Below are 21,617 nucleotides of genomic sequence, written 5' to 3'. Positions count from 1 at the left end.
AATCAACCTGCAACAAAGCCTGGAATGGTTGGAACTGGGACGGGGGTTGGAGACGACGTATCAGATCGTTCTATGGTGTTCTACTACTAGCATGGGGGCATAGCATGGGGGTTCTCCTTGATCAAGGAAAGCGAGTGCCCCCACGAGGCCATGGCGTCCGGGCCTGGTTGGTTGCAGTCATTAGTGATGCCCAGTCGTCACGTAATGGGTTTGATAGCCAGCCCCAGGAAAAGGACAGGAGCACTGGGCTGCTGGGCTTGCCTGCTCGCTCGCTCGCCCACATGTTCGTTGGTCCCTTCGTGATTTGCCCGGGCTTTGCCTGCCTGCTGCTTGCTGCTCGCAATACAGCAAGCAGAAGACGCAAGACGCGCACGATCTGCAGGACGCCACCACGCGCGCCCGCTCGCCGATGTCGTCTTGTCAACAGTAAACAATAACAAAGAAACCAACCACCCAGTTAATGGGTTGAAACGCCCCTACTGCACGAGGCCAAAGATTGGTTGTACTGTGCTGGAACGTAGATAACCGGCAGCCCGGCAGTGCATACCCTAGCCTGCTGCCTGTGCCTGTCTTCGTCGGGGACCCTGCTAGCTCAGGCGCCGCGCGCAATATTGGGCTCTGCTGCTTCTGCTGCTGCGGCGAGCAGTTCGTGCAGTTCGTTCGTTCGTTGGTTCCAGAAAAGGCGATCTTGTGGTCGGGACGATGTATGGTCTTGGCGCAGGGACCCTGACCCATGATTGACCCATGGGCGGGCGGCTTTAGCTCCTCTTTCTTCCCCCAGTCTTTCTTCCCCTCCGGAACCGTGCCAGGCCGGGCAAAGAAGCAGAGCAGAAGCTTGGATCGAAAAAAAAACACACGAAACTCTGGAACCACCTCCTGGCTCCATAGCCACGCTTTCTGTTCCCAAAGACCCCGATCATAGCTTTTCTTTCTGAACTCCGGACCAATAGCAGCAAACCCGAGCACGGTCGGCGGAGGAGGAGAGAGGACCGGTGAGGCACCTTGGTGGCTCTCCTCTCGTTCCCTTCTCCTGTGTTCGTATCGTATGACGACCATGGACCTGTTGCGTGCAGGCGGCCAGGCAGACGGACAGTGTGCAGCGACCAGATATGTACCGGTGCGGAGCTGCAAAGAAGAATGGCAACCAGGTTTGCCTGCTGACTGACTCTGAATGGCCCTTTGCAGATGGGAATATGTGCCTAATGTTTCCAAAATGGCGCTATCCTGCCATCATCATGCTTTCAAGCAGCGTGGCTCTCCCCCCCCTAGATCCGCACGCCTCGTCAAGTGCGGTAGCATCGGCAGGAGTTTACTGTATCTCTCTTTCGTCCCTCTCCCCTTCTCCATGGCGGAATGCTCCATGGTCCAGTGTACATACAGGCAAGCAAGGGGGTGATACGCTTTTCTCTTGGATGGTCGCTGCATCCCCCTTGCCCTTGCCTTGCCCACACTTTCTTCCTTCCTTCCTTCCTTCTTTGTACCTACCCTCATCGATGGATGGTACTGATGAGGTTCCGTTTCTTTGCTACAGAGTACTACCTGATCTAGTTGTACCACACCGCAAAAAGTACCGTACCTAACCTAACCTTACCGGGGTTGCCTACCCGGGTTTTCCAGACAATAGCAGACACATAGAACGATATCGAAAACTTCCCAAAACACGTGGCGTCGCTGAGCTGCATGATCAAGATGTCACGGGTTATTACTAAGGAAATCAGGGGGGCGGCGCCACCTACATTGTACGAGCTCGGCGGATATCTCCGCGCATTGTTCTTCAGAGATCGTCCGAGTTGGGATTATGCTTTATGCCCGGATCGTCATAAGGAAGCACATAACGACAGTAATACTGGTAAGCATAAATTAGGATATACTGGGTCATAAAAAGAATGATACCTTGGGCATCCGAGAAACCTCCTGTTGGTTTCATAATGCAGCTATGCACGGAGTACAGTGTTCCTTCCATCCATAGTTCATACTGGTCATATATAGGGAAATCATACCCATGGTTTTAAAAGATTGCGCTCAGATACTATTGAACCTTTCTCCCTTAATACAAGGACTAGGTTAGCCAAGACGCTCGCCGGAAAGGCATCCGGCGTGGGATCCTCTTCCCTACAAACCTCCTGTCAGCATTTTCCAGGAGGATGATGTGATAAACAGGGGGGGCTTAATGGCATAATCGTTGCGACGGTAGCATGTGGAATTGCTTTTGTTTCGGCTTCCGGGCATATTCTGATACGCCCGTCGAAAGTAGCATTAAATTTGCATATAGAAAAGACGCCGAGATAGGGGAGATTGAGGCGCAAATATGTCGATTAATTCATGCTGGTGTATTAGGAGGTTGCCGCGGAAGCATACTGCTATCCAAGAACATGCCTCCTGTATCGTAAGCGACCCCTGACGGTATTACTCGCAGAGAGCGGCGAGCCTGCCGCCCGTGCTGGCGAAGAAGGAACACTTCTATATGTCAGAGTTTTGTCTATCCAACTTAGATTTGCGCGAGACTGGGGTTTTTGAATAGATTTGCAGCGACCGACTGCCAACTCATTGCTACGCCGGTGCTTGCTTACTTGGCAAACCGAAGAACAATCTGGGAACAGACTACTACAGGCATAGACACACAAACATGATATTCTTTAGGAAATTTTGCTCTCACATATCAACAAAGTTGTCTTAACCGTTCTTATCTGGCCGTGAGCATTTTCCATGTACTAAGCCGGCTGCAGTTATGCCTATTGGAACATATCAACGCCTGCCGATCTTGCCTCTTCTTATTATTTATGATAGAACAGACTGGATGCCATCACTTATTGTAGTCCTAGAAACGTGCTAAACTCCATCGCGCCCAGTAATGGCAAGCATAAGCTATGTCTAAATCTTTATGAACTCTCAGCGACCAGTGCAAGTCGTTTCCCACGCCACGAGGAGCCTTGCATGTCTAGATAATGGTGATGAGGCATCGCCCATCGGCTGTCCTCTCCATTGCCGGCACTTCCACTTTCTCCGAGGCCCTGATCATGCGTCCCAGGACGCGGCAGTGCTCAAGCGGAAGCCCCAGCGCCAGGCCCTCTTGGCAGATTGCTGGCATATCACTTCCCACGTCGCTGTTGCTATTGTCATCGCTGTGGCTGTCACGGAGTGTTGAAAATACTGGGTTGCTCCTTGGGCTCAAATGCAAAAGGCCAACCCGGCGGAACAATCCCCAGGCCGGCGTCAACGGCTCTAACACGAGGAAACGTGTTGTGACGTCGGGCTCGAATTGGGTTAATAGCGGCACCAGGTAATATCTTGTTCCCGTGGCAACTTGAACTCCTTTGTGATCCCTAGAGTCTCTGGTGTTATCGTCCAACTTGCAATCCACGCGGCCAAGAGAACTGTGTTGTTTTGGGACAAATGTCTCCGCGGCGCGCGCCAGTTGAAGTTCAAACTCCCGTCCGGTCAGGGTTGTCCTCGCCCGGAACTCATCGTAGTCCAGTTGAAGAGGGATCGCGTAGCAACGTAAACGTAGACTGCCGCTTCGGACTCGACCAAAAGGGTCGGACCCAACATGAGGCACCGTGTTGACTTCTTCGATGTCGGCAAGGGGCTGGTAATCGTATCCCCCGTAGCGGAACTGCTTATAGTCTACCTGCGCATTCATCGACACCCACGACCATGACGGGGCCAAGTAGTCCGCGTACCTTCCTCCTCTCGGGCGCTCAGGGTATGCGGACGACCGCTGCCAAGCCAGGCCTTCGAGGAGATTATCAGACCACAGGCCGGCCAGATACTGTGGCGACTGGAAGCGTTCGTGGAATACTCGAGCCACACCCGAAATGGCCACGAGCTTGTCCGTCGGATACGTCAAGTCGCAGCCGCTGTAGTATTCCACAATGGTTTTCCAGGCGTCGTGGGGACTCGGGTGCTCCCCGAGCGTCCTCAGGGAGAGCGGCTGCTCGCCGTATGTGTTCCTTCGGCTGCGAAAACTCGTCGCTTGCGCACCGTGTTCTCCTTTAGAGTCCTTGGTCAGTTCCGAACTCATCTCCTTGGCGCACTCGAAGTACACCAGGTGTCGCGCGTAGCTGATGTTCCTGGTGGACAGAAGCCGTTCCTGGCAGACCCAGGCCCGGCTGTATAGGGGTTCTTTATCCAGACGGGCATGCCATTCCGTGTCTCTTCCCGGCTGCGTTACTACGGCAGGATGTATGTTGCTATTACCCAAGATGATCACGTGGGGCCGGAGCCACGTAGCATCCCTATTGTAGAAGAGGCCCTCGTTGGATGAACTGGAAGATGCTGCGGACAGATTACAAAAGCCATGTCGGTAGACACGGTGCATCTGGGCGCTTTCGGCCGCCCAATCCTTTTCATCGTCTTGAATGATGCACTGAGCGGGAACACGTTGTTAACCTACGAACGGACTTGAATGGTCGGAGTCTCAGGGGGGGGCCAACACATACCAATGAATCGATCCATAGATATTGGACCCCGAGCTGCTGTGCAGCCTGGATGGCATCGATATACTTCCGCGGCAGGTCGTCCATTGGAATGCATTCTCGATACAAGTCGTATGTTGCCTTGGTTAACGTAAGAGTTGTTGGGTTGCTTCCCCATTGGTGACTTAGGCTGACGTATCGTTTCTTCTCCGCCCACGTCTCCGTAAGAACCACGCGAAGCCGGGTTGCTGGACCTACCGTCGTCACTTCGAGTAGCCTCGTCGGGACCCATGGATCGGAGTCTTGACATTCAGAGTGGGTGTTTGCGCAGTTTTCAAGCCGGTCTTTCACATAATCCCAAGTCGCGGGACCTCCTGTATAGCTCCCCAGCTTCTCCGGCCCTTCGCGCAAGGACTCCGCGATCCAGTCGACGGAGAACGGCATCTTCAAGGCGAACTGGTCTCCTAAGGACCCGTAACGAGGATTCCACGTGATGATGTGGAAACTGCCGTTGGCTATCATCATCACTCGAAAGAGGAGTAACACATCGCGGCCGCCGTCTGCCTCCTTGATGGCACGGCCGTTATTTCTCTCTCTGGCCATCGTTCCGAGAGATGTTTCCAACCGCAAGCACCACCAACATCTGTTGCGGATTCCATTCTCAAGGTCCTTCCTGGTGTGATGCAAGATGTAGGGCTGACCGTCAAGCTCGGCACGTCCGTCATGGCGGTTGTCAGGGTCGATCCGCTGACGCCAGTACGCAAGCGAAACTATCAGGTTGCATCGTTCACAGCCGTGAACTCCGTCGATGGATGGTAAGGGAGGGTTGAAACGGTGATTGGCCGGGTCAATAGGTGCTTGAGAACTGCGATTGGCTGGAATGGTAGTTTCTACGGAACTGCGACTACTTGATAGACTAATAGTCTTCTTGGACCTGGCCCGGGATGATTCTTGGCCCATGGCGAATATTCGAAATGCTATACTGCCAGCAGCGCATTTCGGGAATGGAAAAGAGAAAGTGTGAAAGTGAAAAGGGTAGTCCAGGCAGCGCCGTGGAGGTCGTGATCACGTAGCTGCGCCCCTTGAGCGCATGGTTTAACCCCAATCAGTCATCATTATATGGCCAATAACACATCCATTTGTCAGAACTGGTCGGCGGAACCGGTCGGAGGATCTCGTTTACAGCTGGCAGCGACATCCTCACATATGCCTTAAACATGGCTCGATTTGAAGCGACTCGCCAGCCATCTTTGATGCCCCAGTTGATTTCAAGTGTGCCCAAAGTCAAACGACACATTTCCCATGACATCTCTGGGACTGAAGTGATGGGTTCTAGATGAGAAAGGATTAAAGAGGCGGCTACGTGAAGGACTTGGTTCGCAAGCTGTATTGAACGCACACATACGATGTATCTCCAATTACGCCCACACACACACGGATAGATATTCCTTTCGTAAGAGATAGTCCTGACAACAATGTCATGGAATGCAGTTACCAGTTACCCCAGATTTTGAGAAGAGACTAGCAAGCACGTTTGTAGTGTCAAGCCTAAGGCCGTCCGAAAGCAGAAGGGACGAACCACTGCGTTGCAGCTGACACCTTCTAGAAGCCGCGCACGGGCCTTTTACTGCAGCCATTGGCCGTTCGCAGCAGCGTAATGAAAAGCAATTTGGGCGCAAGGCTACTACCAGCACTAACAAAATTTGGTACGTTTGGTTATTTGGGGCCTACAGGCTACAGCAGCAGCAGCAATCTGGCCTTGTCTGCACTCTTTGTCTTACAGCAGCAGGAGCCCGCCATGATCCAGCCATAAACGCCCCTCAATCGTCATCAATCCGCTGCAGCTTAAGCTGACCCAACCTGACACGACACGACACGACACGACTGCAACAAGACAGACTTCACTTCACGACCATCCCGACACCCTCAACATTGAAGCCTCTGCCTGTGTATTCTACCTATCTCCTAAACCATGCTGTACAATTATTAGCCACCCCATAATCATTTCCCCCTCTTTCCCATCGCACTCTCGCTTCCCTACCACTGTATCATTATATTTTGCCAGCGCGCAAAACGCCCAGTATGGCCAATTCGATCCCCAGCACAACCATAACCCTCTCCTATCCATTGTGGGCCTGCGCCTTCGATCCGCATCATCCTGACCAACTTCTCGTCGGCGGTGGTGGCGGCCCAGGACGAAATGGCGTTACCAACAAGCTCGTGAGTCGCATTAAAAACCTAGTCAACGGCTGTTGTCATCCCATCCCCGACAATTTCAAAATTGTCGCGACCACTCCTTCTTTCTCTCCCCCTCCTCGTCGCTGACCATTGGGAAATCGCCCCATTTGCCCAGACTCTCCTCGATGCGTCCAGCACGCCCAACGAGATAACAAAAACCGCCGAGTTGGAATTGAGCGCCCAGGAAGACAACGTAGCAAGCCTTGCCTTCGGACCCCGCCGAGCCAAGTCGACTGTCGTGTATGCCGGTGTCAATGGGAGTCCCGACGACGTTAAGCGCGGCAACAATCAACATTTTCGAGTGTTGGGCATCAGCCCCTCCAACGGAAAAGCGGCTGGGACTAGCGGTGTACAGATCGCCGACAACAGTCGCCACTCCCTCTTCTCCTCCACGGACCCAGACACCTACCAGCGACTCCTCCGAGTGACCCAGCCATACACCGGACTACCTCAGCTGGGCGCACTTGCGACTGGTCTGTCCAAGCAATCGCAAATTGTGCTGTTCGATGTGCCACTTAACGGCGCCGCGTGGAAACCCCGGGGAACACTGGACACCCCCGATGAAGCCATGGACCTGGATGTCGTGCAGACGGGTACCGATACATATCAGCTCGCATACTGCGACAAGCATGAGATATTCACCGTGGAGGTGAGCCCGGACGGCGTCTCCGACCCTAAGCTCGTATACTCTCTCCCCCACGACGACGGCCCCACGAGCCGCCCCTCTTTTCGCTCAATCCGCTACCTGAACTCGGACTTCGTCTTCGCCGTCGTCAACAATGCGAACAGGAAGGGCGTCATTCTCCATGGCTACCGCTTACCCAAGCCGGACCAGGAGAGTGCTCGCTTGGCCGTAGTCAGGAAATTGCCCAAGACCGTTACTGCGTCGACCGGGCTGGCTGTGCGGAACCTATCGCCTGCTGCTTCGCCCACTGAAGCACATGGAGACTCGCAGTTCGTAGTCGCCGTGGCCGGCCATGATTCGTCGATATCCCTTCTTACCTTGGATTACAAGACGATCTCCAATGTCGACCTTTTGGCCAATTTGGCCCCCTTCTATACCGTCAAGTCTGCTCACCCCGCAGGCATTACTGGTCTCTCATTCTCGACTCCCCCACCTGCGCCAAAGCGCTCCAAGTCTGAATCAGATGTTTCGATCAAGCTTGCGAGCGTTTCCATGGCCAATACAGCCGTCGTCCACAACATACCGTTGAAGAAGCTTATTAACAAATCGACGTCGAGCGATACGGCCGCCTCCGAGCAGGCCCGTTATGTTGTAGCCCTGAAGTCGCTACGCGATCGTAAGGGATGGTGGCTCCTGTTCGGAACTTTACTCATGTTCACTACCCTGGTATGCGTCGGGCTGGCGATCATCGAGGCCAAGGGATTCGGTGAGCCCGTTCTGGGTACGAACCGTTTGCTCCCTGCCTCCTGGACCGTTCCCCTGAAGAAGGGCCCCGTCGTGGGCTCCAAGACCTTCGGGGACCTCCTCACCGACGTCAAGCCCGAGGCGCACGAGAAGGTCATCATCCGGCACGATGACCTCGGCGCCGTCGACGTGCATGGCCTGCCGGTGTGGAAGGTGGAGATCCACGAAGAGGAGATGCACGGCCCGGCCAAGAGCTGGGAGGAGCTGGACGAGAAGGACCGGCACGTCTGGCGAGAGCGCCTCCAGAAGACGGGTCACTGGGTCGAAAATATGGGGGAGACCGTCTTGAAAGGCGTGGTGTTTGGTGAAATTGGTGGAGCGATTGGCGCCATGGTGGGCGAGGCGCTATGAAATGAAAAGAATATTACGAATTATATCGACAGGAAAGGTCTTAAGGAGACAGGGTGTGTCAAAAGTGGGATTATGCTGAGCAACAGCCTCCAGTGTGGCAGATACCATGCGCATTGATACCCACCACACAGCCATGGACGATGTTACGGGCAGCAGCAGCAGCAGGAAGCTCTTGTACTATAAAGTACCAAGGTTTGAGTACTTTTACTTTCTCGGCAATCCGAGTAAGTAGTGTTGATTCCCACTTGGATCTTTACAGCCAATCTAGACATAAAATTAGATATATCCACGTAAATATACATTGATCGTTTACTAAAGTAATAAGCATCGACGAAACTGCTGGTGAATGGGTATGTGTTTTTGAGTGAGCACCTGAAGGCATTTGTGAATATATACAACGTGATGGCAACTGGCATACATCCTCTCCATAGCTTTCTCTAGTTCAGTGGCGAGATCGAAATATAACCGTTTTTCGTCGTCCACACTCATCTATCATAGTCACCACTTACCACCAGACCACTCCTGGTGGCTTAATAAAAGCCCACAAACCACCGCCACCGCCACCACCAATTACACCTTGAGGGCGTACATGCGCACGGGGTACAGGCCCTTGGGCAGGCCGTTCTGTAGCTCGGTGCGGACGAGGCGGAGGCCGGCCTCGCGGAAGAGGGCGTGGTACTTTTCGTCGGTCCGGGTCACGCTGCTGTCGAGGTCGTCGAAGAGGTCGGCGTCGCTGGTGGCGTTGTTCTCCTTGACGACGATGGCGGGCGCGGGGGAAGAGTCGGAAGAAGAGACTAGGACGTCGCGGCACCGGCGCAGGAAGGCGACGAGTTGGGTGTCGGTTAAGTGGCCTAGGCACCATTGGAGCCAGATGAGGTTGTATTTACGGGAAGGGGAAGAAGGGGAAGAAGAGGAATCATCGTCTGTTGTGGTAGAGGGAGAAGTGGAAGGGGGCCATTCTTCGAGACCCATGTTGTGGATTTGGCCTACCCCGGGGGTTTGGGAGAGCTCTTCGGTGAATTTGGCGATGGGTTCCACGACGTCTACGGTTTGGGAGATGTCGACGAGGAGGCCTTTGGTTATGCGGCCGATGCTGTTGGGTGGGTTAGTTGTCAGTCAGTCCATGCTGAATCAGATTTGGGGCACGCTCAGGCTCTCCGAGTAGACATGGATTTGGTATCGCGGCGTGCGGATGAGTGACTAAGGGGGCAAGAAGTTGAGACAGGAGAGAAGGGGATGTATGAGCAGTAGTAGCTGGCGAGGAACCACTGGTTGCAATGAGATAGGCAGATATGAATATAAGAAAAGCATGATGTTGATACAATGAAAAGGAAAAAGGGAACAGGTAAGTACTCACCCAGCACCGCCCTCCAGCGTCCTCTCGATCTTGTGCAGCCCCTTGGTCTTGCCGATGCCCAGCTTCACGAGGAAGGCGCGCGAGCCCCTCAGGTCGACGGTGGAGATGCTCGGGAACCCGCCCAGCATGCCGTTGACGTCGGCCGAGATGCCGGACCAGTAGCTCAGCTGGTTCTCGGTCCGGATGAGGGAGTCCGGGGGCGGCGGCTCTTGCACCTCGTCTTCCCACTCTCCCTCTTCTCCATCTTCATTTTCTCCTTCTCCTCCTTCGGTCTGCTGCTGCTCCTTCATTGATGAGTCTTCATTGGTTGCGGCAGTAGCAGTGTCATCTTGTTCTGCTTTCGTGTTAGCAACAGATCCAATGCCGTCATCAATATCTCGAGTGTATATATCGGGCTCAGTAGAGCTCACTCACCTGTTGTCGTCTTCGCCGCTGCTTCATTCGCTGCAGCAGCAGCACGATTTGAGGCACGGGTGGTGCGTGTGGTGGGGGTGGGGCCCATGACGACGGTTTGATTTGAGTCAAGTAAGACGAGGTAAAAGCCGACCAAGTTGATCGGATACGTCTAGTGAGAAAAAACGAGTGATATCCAATACACATAAACCAAAGGGGGCTGATTATACGGTCATGACAATATGGTTTGTTTTACTGGGAACAATGCCTAGTAGGGAGCGACCCGGCTTCTGGGGAATTGTGGGAGGGAAAAAGCATCCATTATCAATCACGTGCGGATCTGTCATGTCTCGTTTGCAATTGCAGGATGCCTTCTTCACATACAACGAAACGCCTCAGAGCTCTAAAATAAAGGATATGCAATAATTGCAACCTCGGGTTCTACAATTTGCTTCTATACATATTGAAGGTGCCAAAAACTGCCTTTGGGGGAAGGCAGATCACCGCGAACCAGCAACCCAGTTAGTTGCGCCACGATGCAATGGGGCCATCGCAAGCCAGGCCTCCTCCATTGGCCAACTCTATACTTCATTAATACAGCAACAACCAGCTTAAATCACTGAATTGATGACAGCTTTAAGTGACTCCCACTCGTAATCAGTTAGGAAGCTATATACGCTCAAAGATCTATTGGGGGAAGGTAAGAAACACCACCATTGGAGGGCATCAACCTGCAAAGTCCCGTGATGGGGTCGCAGATGTCATGGGAGGATGTATGAGTAATTACAACAACATTATTATCTTGTTCTTTGTAGGATAAGGCAAACGTGGCCCCCCGTGCCTAGCCCGCCCTGGTTGGAATATAAAGTGTTTCCCTTGGTCTATAGCACGTAACCACCAATGCCAACGCAGGTCCATTCGCGCACCCCCATCCCCTCTTCCAGCTCGACGCACCACCAGAGCGCCTCCTTGGCCTTGTCCACCTGCCCGCTCTCTTCGTGGGCCCGCGCCAATGCGAACCATGCGTCCGAGTAGTTCCACCCGGTCCCCAGCTTGGTCAGCGTGGTCAGCAGACCGTAGGCTCGGTCTCTGGCCGCGAGACGGTCCACGAGCGGCAGCGAGACGGCCTTGTACGGCGCGGGCAGCTCCTCGATCATGGAAGGAGACGCGTGCCGGTGGTCAGTAACAGGGCCGGCACCCTTGCTGGCATGCAGAATTGAGTCACCGGTGTTATTGCCGCCGAGTCCCAGCGTAGTGGTCGGAAGCGTTGGCATGTCGCGATGGGGAAGCATCTTGGGGTCATGTCCCCGGAGTTCAGGTTAGCTGGCTCGCCATCCGGTAGAGTCATCTCCGGGATGGTAGGAGTGGGTAAGAGCTTCTGCCCGTAGATGTCGAGGAGGATGTTGGACAAGCCCACGATGGCTGCAGGGTGGTTGGGATAATGCATCAAGGCCTCTTCGAACTGCGCTCGAGCCTTGTACGGCGCACCCTCGCCCACGAAAAGATAGGCCATCTAGATAATACGTTAGTATCGCCAGCTATCACAAGGTTCCGGCAAAGGATGAAACTTACCTCGGACCGCACATCACTCCATAGCTCCTCGACGCTCTTCTTTCCACCCCAGCCAGGATGGGTGAGCGAAATCGCGTTGGTGGTGTCCTTGGCGATCTCCGCTTGCAGACTGTCCACCAGCTTTTTCGCTTCCTCGAGGGCTCCGTGGGAGTCTTGCCACATATCCGCCCGTCGGTAAAACCCAGCAATCATCAGCCACACCTTAATGAGACAGCCGAGTCTTTGCCTGTCCACCTGTGCCTTAGGGAAGTGGATAGCAGGGAGCGTGTTGGGCGCCGAGAGTGACTCGAGGATCACAGCTTCCTCGCCTACCGTCGAGGCCTTCGCGGAGGTAGTGGAATCGTATCTTTGCAAGCCCCGCCCTGCCGAAAGGGACTGCGAGCTCGAGATGTGGTTTTTGCTGCTCCAAGAAAAGAAGTCAGGCCGTTCGCCGGCCGGTGTCTCCCCCAAGGGCGTGAAGTATGCATCGCCGTCCAAAACTGACGGCATCTTGGGTACGGGTGGTTCACTGTTGCTGGTCGAGCGTTGGACGGAGCCAGTGCTCTCGCGTTTCTTCCTCAGGCTGTTACCTCGCTTGGTGGAGCCGCTTCTGTGCCGGCTACGGACGCTGCCCGACGACTTCCAATCAGAAGAATCGCCATTTTCCTTTGTGACCTGGATGGTTGGCTGCGCTGCAGCAATAGCGCTGCCGGCAGTCTGAGGCCTGCTGGTTTCGCCTTCAGCCACACTCGCGCGGCGCGCGGTCCTGGACTTGGTGCTGAATATGCTAGCTCTGCGAGTTTGCACCTTCTCGTCAGCGCTTTTGGGGCCGGAAACTGAGTTTCGTCGTTCAGCAGATGGTAGGCTCGGTTGCATGCTGCCAAAGAGCCGGGTATACAGAACTAGCAGCTCATGGCTGGCGTTCACAGCAACCTCCGGGCCCTCCAACAGCTCGAGCAGTGCAAGCTGGGTCATCTTGATTTCTACAATGCCTTCCTTCTCGATGTCGTCCATGTCGTCCACTAAGCCGTGCGTCTTGGCGTTTCCTTCCACCTCATTAAGATGCTCGCTTCTATAAGCACCCCCATCCAGATTTTCAGATCCGAAGAGGACCGTGGGATCATCAAATTGCTCAAAAGCCCCTTCACAGGCCCGGGCAGCCATGACATATTCTTGCCTTGCGCTCAAAAGAAGTGCGAGCAAGTGCCACAGTGGAATCAGCGACCGTTCCCGCCAGTAAGCATCTGATGGAGATCCCTGGTCTCCCGCCTTCTTGTTGGACATGAGCGCAGCCTTGACGAAGTCGATGGCAGCGCTCAGCTTGCGCTGTTCCGCTAGTAACAAACCGAGCGCGAATAGAGTCCTGACATCGGTAGGATTACCTGTTTCGGGGGAGAGGGACTTCTGGAAACACCGAATAGCTTTCTCTTGCGCCTCAGCTCGGACGACTGCGCTGTACGTCTTCCGCGACCATTGGGCCTGTGACAGTCCAATAGCCTGCCACGCCAAGGCATTGACATGAGCCGGTATCCTGGGGTGCAGGGGTTCGCTGTCTTCGGTCTCCTCCGTTAGGGTGGGAATCTGCTCATCGAGTTTGGGGAGCGGTCCTGGCAGTTTCTCAAGCATCTCTTCCAGCTCCTCGCCGAGCTTCCGAGCCTTTTCGGCTTCGTCCGCGAACCCGTATTTACACAACGCTGTGATTGCTCTAGAGAGTGTTTCAAGCACAGTCGCATCGTCGTCCAAACTCGGCTCGGGATGCCCTGTTTTGTCGACGCGCGCCTTCCCTTTCTTCACGATCTCCAGATAGGAATCAAGAGCTTTAAATGCCAGGTCGAAATCTGCCACAGCCAGATGAACTGTGAAGAGGTGGCGAAGGATTGCAGTTGAATGGAAGGTCTTCGTGGCGGCTCTGTAGAGTATATCAAGGACGCCACGGCTGAGTCCTTCCTTCCCACCATGCCCCAGGTCATGCTCGTCCCAATCCCGTCCGCCGAGAATGGTCCAGTTAACCATGACTGTTTGGACGAAAAGTTCTACCTCCTCTCTCTCCTCATCGGCGCGAGGGAATGTTGTTTCGGTCAAAAGGAGAGCTTCGTAGGCTGCTTCAACCTTCTTCAACTCCGTCCTCAGCTGATTCTTGGCTGACGCCTCATCATCGGGCGCTTTGTCGACAAAGCCGGTTGGGAATGGCAGATCCTGGCGAAGGATGGCCGAAATGGCGCCATAATACTCGTACCAAACCCTTCTTCTAGGCACAGCATCACGGAATCCTTGACCGCCTGTTACCGAAGTGGTTGGAGTCCTCGAAGTATCCCAGTAGGTGGCCCAAGTGCGGAAAGGTGCAAGGCTATTTGGGTCTTCCAGTGTTTTCTCGCCTTGTTCCAAGGACTGCGCGTGCAGCATGCAGTATTCCGTCAGGAAGAGTTCAGCCCAAAACTGCAACTCCTTGCGCCCCTTTCCCCTTCCCAGATCTTCGACAACGATGGCAGCGATGATTCGAACACAGCCAGGGCAGGGGGTCGCTCATTGTCCCGAGAAAGACAGTTGGCTTTTAGGTAGGTTGCTTTCAGAGCACACACTTTTGTCCATTCTGAGGTGGCGGTCTCGGAAGATTCGAACTGCGAGTACCCCTGGTCCGAGCCTTCATGCAGCTGAGCAGCAGCGGTACTGTAGTCGCTCAAGGCCCAATACGTCCACCCGATGCAGACCTGCGCTTGGAATCTGTCCTCGAGGTGGGTGCTCTCTCCGGCAAGTGCGGACTGTAACTTCTGTAGCTGTTCTGTAATCGCTGCGTTTTCGGGTAACGCTGTCGTAGGACGCGAGGTCTGTTTATCCTGCTCTTTCGTTATGGCGCATTCGGTCTCGGCTGTCGTGGCGAGGCCTAGAGCAACAAGGTGGTCAGAAGCTGGGTTACAGTGACGACAGGGGCTATATTGATATTGGGGGCATCCTACATGACCTGCTGGGAGCGTGTTTGCGGACTTTGCGCACCAGCTCGGGCACAGCGTCCCATCTGCCCTCGCAGCGAGCATCGTCGAGAAGTGCAAGGTATCTCTCCCCTTTTACGGGGTTCTGAGGGTTTCGTCTTGTCAGCGCCTGTCGTGTCGACAGCAAGGGCGGGCAGGGGGAACAACTGACACTCATTCTGGGCAAGAGCGTGCGTCAGAGGCGCTAGAAACAGCAGCGTGAACTTGGACCAGGGCTATTGGGCAATTCAGGGCGCAAACAACATGTCGCTCTCGCCGCAAAAGGAAGAAGAGGAGGAGCAAGGCGGAAAGAAGGAGCAGGAACGGCAGTGGCCAAATCAAAAGGAATTATAACGTGCTGCAACAAGTCGGTAACAGAGGAGCAGGTCAGAGGAAGCTCTCTCCTTGAAGCAGCATGTCCAGTAATCTGATCCAATGATTGACAGGTTGACACTGACCGACCCGGGCGCCGGGGGCAGGAATTAATGTTCCAACCTAACCTATCATGGACAGGGATGGCGCACGTTCAATGGAACAAGAATTGGGTCACCGTTCAGGGGGAGGGGCAGGGGACTTTGGACGCTGAGAAGCCTCACTGTGGCTGGTGTCTGCTTACGTAGCTACTGAGCTAAAGAAAGCTAAGTATGTACCCAGGTACACCGATACACCAGACCTAGACTGCGTCTCGGCTCGCTATCGATTGAGGGGGCTCCACTAAAAGTTCAATTGAATCAAACGAAACTTCGATGACTTCGGATGGGCAATATCCCCGACCTTGATATCGTAAATTGTCTGCTGCTACTGCTTGGCTGTCGTCTCTTTCCGCCATACGAGATCTCACCCTCACAGCAACGAGACTCGGATTGATCAGGGTGTTATTACGGAACTAACCTTGAGGCTCTCGCCTAACTTTCGACGACCGACCGTTGAGCTATCATGTCGCTGGTGTCATTGCCCCCAGAGCTACGGTCTCTGTGCCGGAAGTTGACTGCCACCAAACCAGACCAGCTTCTCTCTCTGCTGCCGTCCCTGCTCAAGGATATCCAGCGCTGCCAAGGTCCACTCTCGGCGCCGCAAGAGGCTAAGGCCGGCGCAAACTCAACCGAAGCGGCCGTGTTGGTGCATAAGCTCCGTACTCAGATCACGACCCTCCTCAATGGCAGGACTATTGAGGGCCGCTTTGCGGGTGTTGCTCTGGTCAAGGCTTTCATCGAGACCGGTGGCTGGGAATGCCTCCGCGCTTCAGATGCTTGGGTGAAAGGACTCTTGTCAATTTTGCAGGTTGGTCACAGATCCCTCTACGCGCCCCTGATTCCATCCACTGACTTTTCTTAGAAACGTGATCCTGTTATTACAAAAGAGCTATGTGTTGTGACTCTGACGAAAGTTTATGTGATGCTGCAAAGCTATCAAACACTGATACGCGAGATCGCTACGCCAACTCTGCCAACCTTTGCCCAAGCGTGTCTGGGAATCCTGAAACCCCCAAGCTCCAGCAAGGCACCGAAGCCGCCTTTGAGCTTCATCCAAACTCTATTTGACGCTTTTTCTACCCTGATTCCCCTATACCCTACCACTTTAAGACCCTTCAATGGCCAATTGCGGTCCGTTACGAGGCAGTATCTTGCTCCGACATCTTCAGATGATGCATACACCCCTTCCGGCCTGCGAGAAAGCAGCCGTCGTTTGGTTATCAGACTGCACATGACGGCTGCAAAGGGTGGTGGCGCGGATGAATGGACTAAGCACCTCAACTCGCTCATCAAAGAGTTTCACATGACGGCCGACCACGTACTTCGGGCTGTCCATGAGAACTGGGAGTCAACCACCGGCTACACACATCAAACTGTCAGCTTTGATACTGAGCCAGCAGGTGGCGGTGATTCCCTGGATCAATTCCCAAAGTGGCAGGGCATCCAGTCTGGCAGCGAGAGGATGATCTCTTTACTCGAGTACATCGGAGATTGTCTTTGCTGCAGCACCAAGGTTGCCGTGACTCTTCCCATCAGCGCTCTGTTCGATATTTTGACCCGTATTGCGTCCATCAGCCCCCCTGCCCCGGGGCGTGAGAAGACGGCTGTGACCCAGACAAACAATGCAATCGGCAGAGAGGAGAAAGATGACCTTTGGACGGTGTTCCCAGATATCCAGGTCGCAGTCATGAAACTATGCCGGGTCTTGGCCAACCGACTGGAGAGGAACTACGTCCCCTTGGCCCAGGAGACTTTGGATTGCATGCTAAGAATGTTTGAGACCGGTTACCGCTTGCCGCAACTGCGAGAAACTACGTTTGGGGTAGTCAGCATGATGCTCCCCCTATGCGGGCTAACAATGTCAAAGACAAACGTAGCTGCGCTGGCGCTTGTTGCAAAGACGTGCTGCCGCGACCTTCTTGGGCATGCAGGCCATATCAAAGCACCCAAGACGCCAACCCCCACCGTACAGAACGGAAACAAGACCAAGAACATCACGCAGAACGCAGATTTGTTCCTGACAAACATCACCGAGGAGCAGACTCTAAAGTCTACGCTTCCGCCCTCTCACCTCAAAGCTACCGAGACCCTCTTGGTCGCCTTCTTCAGTCACCTGCCTCAACACTACATTGTCTCGCAATTGCGCACTGAGTTACTGAAGACGGCCATCCTCTGCCAAGTCAAGGACGCGCAGATCGCGAGCGTCCTGCACCCTTCACGAGACAGGAGTGGGCGGATCCCGCAAGTCATTTTGCCGTTCCTGTACCGCCAGTTCCCCCATGATGAGAGCATCGAGGTGTTGCGTTTCAACTTCCGTCCCATGACGGCTTCAGTCAAGGCCGACTTTGCCGATGGCGGCGACTACGCTGATGATGAAGACGCTTCTATGATAGAACCAGCGGATGGGTACGCGTTCGACAAGCCCTTCGAGGCCGCGGGGGCTTCAGCCTCGCAGGCGGCTCAAGACGATGACGATAATCAAATGGCGGTAGACGAGCCCACCTCATCAACAAAGGTCGAGCAATCACTGCCGACAGCGGCACCTATCCAGCCTAGTCCATTCCTAGCACAGCCCACTACCACTACCACCAAGACGAAACCCGAGCCGGCAGCAGCGGTAGCCGAGTCGCCCGTCCGTACAATGACTACCAGATCCCTGAAGCGCAAGAGCAGCAGTGGCGTGGAAGCGGCCGCCGCTACGAAGAAGAGGGTTGAGGTTGAGAAGAAGAAGGCCGCAGTCGCTGTTGAAGAAGAGACAACGACAGCGGCTATGGTGGAGGAGAACGACGACCCTGGTTTCACCTCGGTGGGATCACTGGTCGAGTCGACTCTGAAGAAAACCGTACCTGCAGCGGAGGCGGCGGATGACGATGATAGTGACGACGAAAGCGTCCATTTGAATATGGAGCTCGACTCGGATGGAGACGATGATGAGTAGATAATGTAGATAGAGTCACTGCCAGCTTATTATCGCCATTTCTTCTGAGATTGGTAGATAGCATGAATTGAAGTACAGAAGAATTCAGAGCGTATCGTCCCTCGTTCTGAGGGCCTGATTTCTTGATTTCCATTGTGAACGTCCGTTTTGCTTCTTACTTGATGAAAGGGTATCGCAAGTTACGCTACTGGAGAGGCAAAGCAAGGCATAACATAAGTATCCGTGTATCAGTCAGAGAACTCCCTGCCATCCAAGTCTCTCTGATCCGCCTGCTCTAGTCGAAACCGACAGGCACATAGCCTTCGACGACAGGAAGGGGAAAATGCTCGTCTAATTTCCTTCATCATGGCTTGAAATGCCACTTGTGTAACTACCTAGTGTATCTAGGCGGCATGGGATTCGACTGGTATTGGTTCATACGACCGATGCCTACCATGTGAAAAGAGTAGTAGGGTAACTCAAATTGAACAGGTCGATATCTCATACATAACGTGCAATAAGAGCTGTCTGTCTCTAATGCATCCCATTCGTATAGTAGCGCCGTTATACACAGCAGGCCGCGGCGGCGAGCCTAAAACACACAACATCGGTTGCAGTATGCAGTAGTGTTTTTTGTCATGGCATAGTCAGGTACTGCCAGTAGGGCCGAATTTCACACACACACACACACACACACACTTCCTTCTTGTCGCCAAGTAGTCATGCTGAGACAACACACTGACAGCTGCATATGCAACTAGCAGACAGCTTACTGTTCCGTAATGTGACATTCGTTGCCCCGAGGTCACAGAGGCGCAACCTCCGACATTCGTGCAAGATCAAGAACACAAGGGACGAAACGATACGCATCTGATTTTTTATCTCTCATTAAGCCGCCATCCAGAAACTCCCGACTCAGTGATCAGCTGTACCCCTTATGTGTATCCTAATAACTAGATTTTAGAAATAAAATTGTATTCCAAAAAAATGTATCCTCTAAATTGAATCTAAACCATTGCAAATAACGTAACGAATGAAGCAAAAGCAAAGCCCAAAGGCGAATAAACCCCTTTAACCAACGAGGCGTCGTTCGCGACCAGCACAGCCGTGCCGATCTTGTGCGACTCGTCCACACTGCAGACCATTTTGCAGCCGTCGTTCTTCCGCTTGACGACATGCTTGGTCTCGACATCATGCCGCACGTTGCCGTTGCTGTTCGTCGTGGCGTCGCCCGTGGAGTTGTAGAGCAGCTCGATCCACTGGATCTGCATGTAGGCCGCGTCGCCGCGGGTCATGTTGCCGGTCCAAACGGTACCCTCGCTCCACATGTTGAAGATGACCTGGGCCGGGTCGCGCGGGGTCTGGAAGCCGATCTGCGAGACGTTCTGGCCGTCGACGTACCAGGTCGTCGTCTTGGGGTGCCAGTCGACGCGGTGGACCGACCACTCCTCCCAGCTGCGCGGGACCGTGGCGTTCTGGGTAGCCTGGCTCACCGTGTCGCCCGTCCGGCTGTACGACGGCTGGTTGGTATACTGGATGGTGTCGGGCGGGTCGATAGTACGAATCTCCAGGTCCGCCTCCTGGATGAGGTTGGGGTCGTCGCTCTTACGGTAAGTGAACATGGCGGAGATGGCCCCCTTGGCGCCGACAGTGCGGGCGTACATGCGCGCCGAGAGGAAGTGGTAGCTCATGGGGATCGACTCGAACTCGGCGGCGGACTGGAATTCGTCATGCCTCATGGTCCGAAGCGTCAAGAACGTGTCAGACTCTGGGTCTTGATCCCTGTTCTTCTCGATGTAGACGTTGCTGAGCGAGTTGACCATGAGAAGCTTGGCCTCATCATCCTGGTTGCCGCTGTTGTTCCAGGCCTGTGTCCCCCACGAGTCCGCCCATGGGCTCTGCTTGAAATAGTCACTGGCGGGTGGTGCGTTGCTGCTATCTTGCGGGTCATTGATAGGTTCCGGCACGTTGGCGTACTGGGAAAGAGACCGGAAATCATAGAACTTGTGGCTGGTGAAGTATTTGGCGTCAGTCCCGTTCGTAACGAAACAATCGCAATCGTTGTCACTGGTTTCCTGAAAGTCGGCAGCCTTGGTCAACGCCGTCATGGCAAGACCGGCCAGCAAATAGGATCTCGGGTTTGTGAAGGCCATTGTAAGCCAATCGCGCTAGGCTCAGTGTTTGTAACCGCCAGCTCTAGCCCTTCAGATGTCGATTATCAGGCGTGGCAAATATGATCGAGTAATCAATGCAGCAAAAAGAGAGATGTGAAAGGGCGACTATAAGAGAACCGAGCAAGCGGAACGCCGACTTATTATTATGTCGCTTCTGCAGAAGCGAGGCGAGCGGATGATATGGGACGATGCAACGGGACGACGTTCCTGGACAGACAACCCCATCGACTCCACGCACATGATGTTTGGGGTAGCTGCAATGGCTAGAGTGCGAGTATGCAAAAGAAAGCACAAGGCCGACAACGAGTGGGTTGGGGATGGTCTGGTGCGGTGAAGCGCGTAGCCAAGGCAGTGCTCCTGCGCTCCTGCACTCCTGCTCAAGCTAACTACACGAGGGGTGCTTCATTGGGACGGGACCTGCGGACGGTCTATCCAGGCACCGACGCGATGTGCTGCCGCTCTCCCCACCCAATGGGGGAAATGGGGAAGGATCTAGACCCTTCAGACAAAGAAAAGGTGCAGCTTGGTCAGGGCTTGGCCGGTCAGGTTCAAGGGCTTGGCCAGAATAGGTTGCTGATGTGTGCGTTGAAGTTGTCGTTGGATAAAGTAGAGTGCATCATCTGGCTAAATGGCTGAATTGTCAACTAGTACCGGTCGGGTCAAGCTGCTTGAGAACCGCTGGGTCGGTATATTCAAACAGAAGAAGAGTTAGAAGATCGACCACTTCCTCGCCACTGCTATTGGGTAGGCAGTATCGCAAAGAGCTTTCTCTGTCAGGGTATCGAAAGGAAATAAAGCATTCAGCAGCTGGCTGATCGGCTTCCAAGATACTATACTCGGGATTTGCCGAGCCAGAAAAGCAACTTCAGCAATGCGAGTGAAGGCACACCAGCAGACCGGCCTGCTCAAGGGAGCGCAGAATGCAATACGGCCTGACTAAAATTAGCTCACTCAAGGGTTGGCAAGCGACGATAATTCGTTGATTAATTGCCCATAGACGGCACGTCGTACAAGAACGGTGGCTGCATTTACCTGGTTGCCTCCCTACCTGTATGTAGAGATAAGAATTGGCCGCATGTACAAGATGGCTTGGAACAGGACTAGCAGAAGCCAGCCACCAACGTGGAACGACGGTGTCTTCACTTCAATGTTCAGCCCAATGGAGCAGCCACCGGAAACGAGCGCGTAAGCGACGGGAGCGCAGGCGGGTGGTAGAGCTTGGCGTACAGTACGCTCAAGGGACCACGTCAGATGCTAGTCACCTCTCCTTTCAGCGGCAGTCCTTAGGTAAGGTTGTGTTTGCAGACATGGGGATGCCGCTGTTGACGCAGTACTTTCCGTATGTCCGTTGCA

At 54.1% G+C, this 21,617-nt stretch overlaps 7 protein-coding genes across 7 annotated transcripts; 2 read left to right on the top strand and 5 right to left on the bottom strand.

Moving 5' to 3' along the window:
• Positions 1 to 197: 197 nt before the first annotated feature.
• PG997_002350 (uncharacterized protein) lies at positions 198 to 1,056 on the bottom strand (the record flags this gene model as incomplete). Its single annotated transcript, XM_066806665.1, has 2 exons — positions 198 to 402; positions 548 to 1,056. 2 exons carry the CDS (start codon positions 1,054 to 1,056, stop codon positions 198 to 200), a joined length of 714 nt encoding a protein of 237 aa, XP_066673961.1.
• A 1,882-nt stretch (positions 1,057 to 2,938) lies between these two features.
• On the bottom strand, positions 2,939 to 5,018 carry PG997_002349 (HET-domain-containing protein; the record flags this gene model as incomplete). The annotated part of the gene is made up of 2 exons (XM_066806664.1): positions 2,939 to 4,366; positions 4,440 to 5,018. The coding sequence occupies 2 exons, from the start codon at positions 5,016 to 5,018 to the stop codon at positions 2,939 to 2,941; spliced, it is 2,007 nt and encodes a 668-aa protein (XP_066673960.1).
• A 1,479-nt stretch (positions 5,019 to 6,497) lies between these two features.
• PG997_002348 (uncharacterized protein) lies at positions 6,498 to 8,433 on the top strand (the record flags this gene model as incomplete). Its single annotated transcript, XM_066806663.1, has 2 exons — positions 6,498 to 6,635; positions 6,769 to 8,433. 2 exons carry the CDS (start codon positions 6,498 to 6,500, stop codon positions 8,431 to 8,433), a joined length of 1,803 nt encoding a protein of 600 aa, XP_066673959.1.
• A 570-nt stretch (positions 8,434 to 9,003) lies between these two features.
• Positions 9,004 to 10,080, bottom strand: PG997_002347 (uncharacterized protein; the record flags this gene model as incomplete). The annotated part of the gene is made up of 2 exons (XM_066806662.1): positions 9,004 to 9,526; positions 9,791 to 10,080. 2 exons carry the CDS (start codon positions 10,078 to 10,080, stop codon positions 9,004 to 9,006), a joined length of 813 nt encoding a protein of 270 aa, XP_066673958.1.
• Positions 10,081 to 11,064: 984 nt separating this feature from the next.
• PG997_002346 (cargo-transport ypp1) lies at positions 11,065 to 14,878 on the bottom strand (the record flags this gene model as incomplete). Its single annotated transcript, XM_066806661.1, has 5 exons — positions 11,065 to 11,382; positions 11,409 to 11,696; positions 11,756 to 14,170; positions 14,314 to 14,615; positions 14,689 to 14,878. 5 exons carry the CDS (start codon positions 14,876 to 14,878, stop codon positions 11,065 to 11,067), a joined length of 3,513 nt encoding a protein of 1,170 aa, XP_066673957.1.
• A 758-nt stretch (positions 14,879 to 15,636) lies between these two features.
• PG997_002345 (uncharacterized protein) lies at positions 15,637 to 18,111 on the top strand (the record flags this gene model as incomplete). The annotated part of the gene is made up of 2 exons (XM_066806660.1): positions 15,637 to 15,981; positions 16,036 to 18,111. 2 exons carry the CDS (start codon positions 15,637 to 15,639, stop codon positions 18,109 to 18,111), a joined length of 2,421 nt encoding a protein of 806 aa, XP_066673956.1.
• A 986-nt stretch (positions 18,112 to 19,097) lies between these two features.
• PG997_002344 (uncharacterized protein) lies at positions 19,098 to 20,243 on the bottom strand (the record flags this gene model as incomplete). The annotated part of the gene is made up of 1 exon (XM_066806659.1): positions 19,098 to 20,243. The coding sequence occupies one exon, from the start codon at positions 20,241 to 20,243 to the stop codon at positions 19,098 to 19,100; it is 1,146 nt and encodes a 381-aa protein (XP_066673955.1).
• Positions 20,244 to 21,617: the final 1,374 nt, after the last annotated feature.

This window comes from Apiospora hydei (genome assembly GCF_038363865.1).
Source record: "Apiospora hydei strain CBS 114990 chromosome Unknown utg000003l_segment0_segment0, whole genome shotgun sequence".
NCBI classification, from domain to species: Eukaryota; Fungi; Ascomycota; class Sordariomycetes; order Amphisphaeriales; family Apiosporaceae; genus Apiospora; species Apiospora hydei.
Note: the sequence above shows the minus strand (reverse complement) of the source record. Positions and strands in the feature narration are given on the sequence as shown.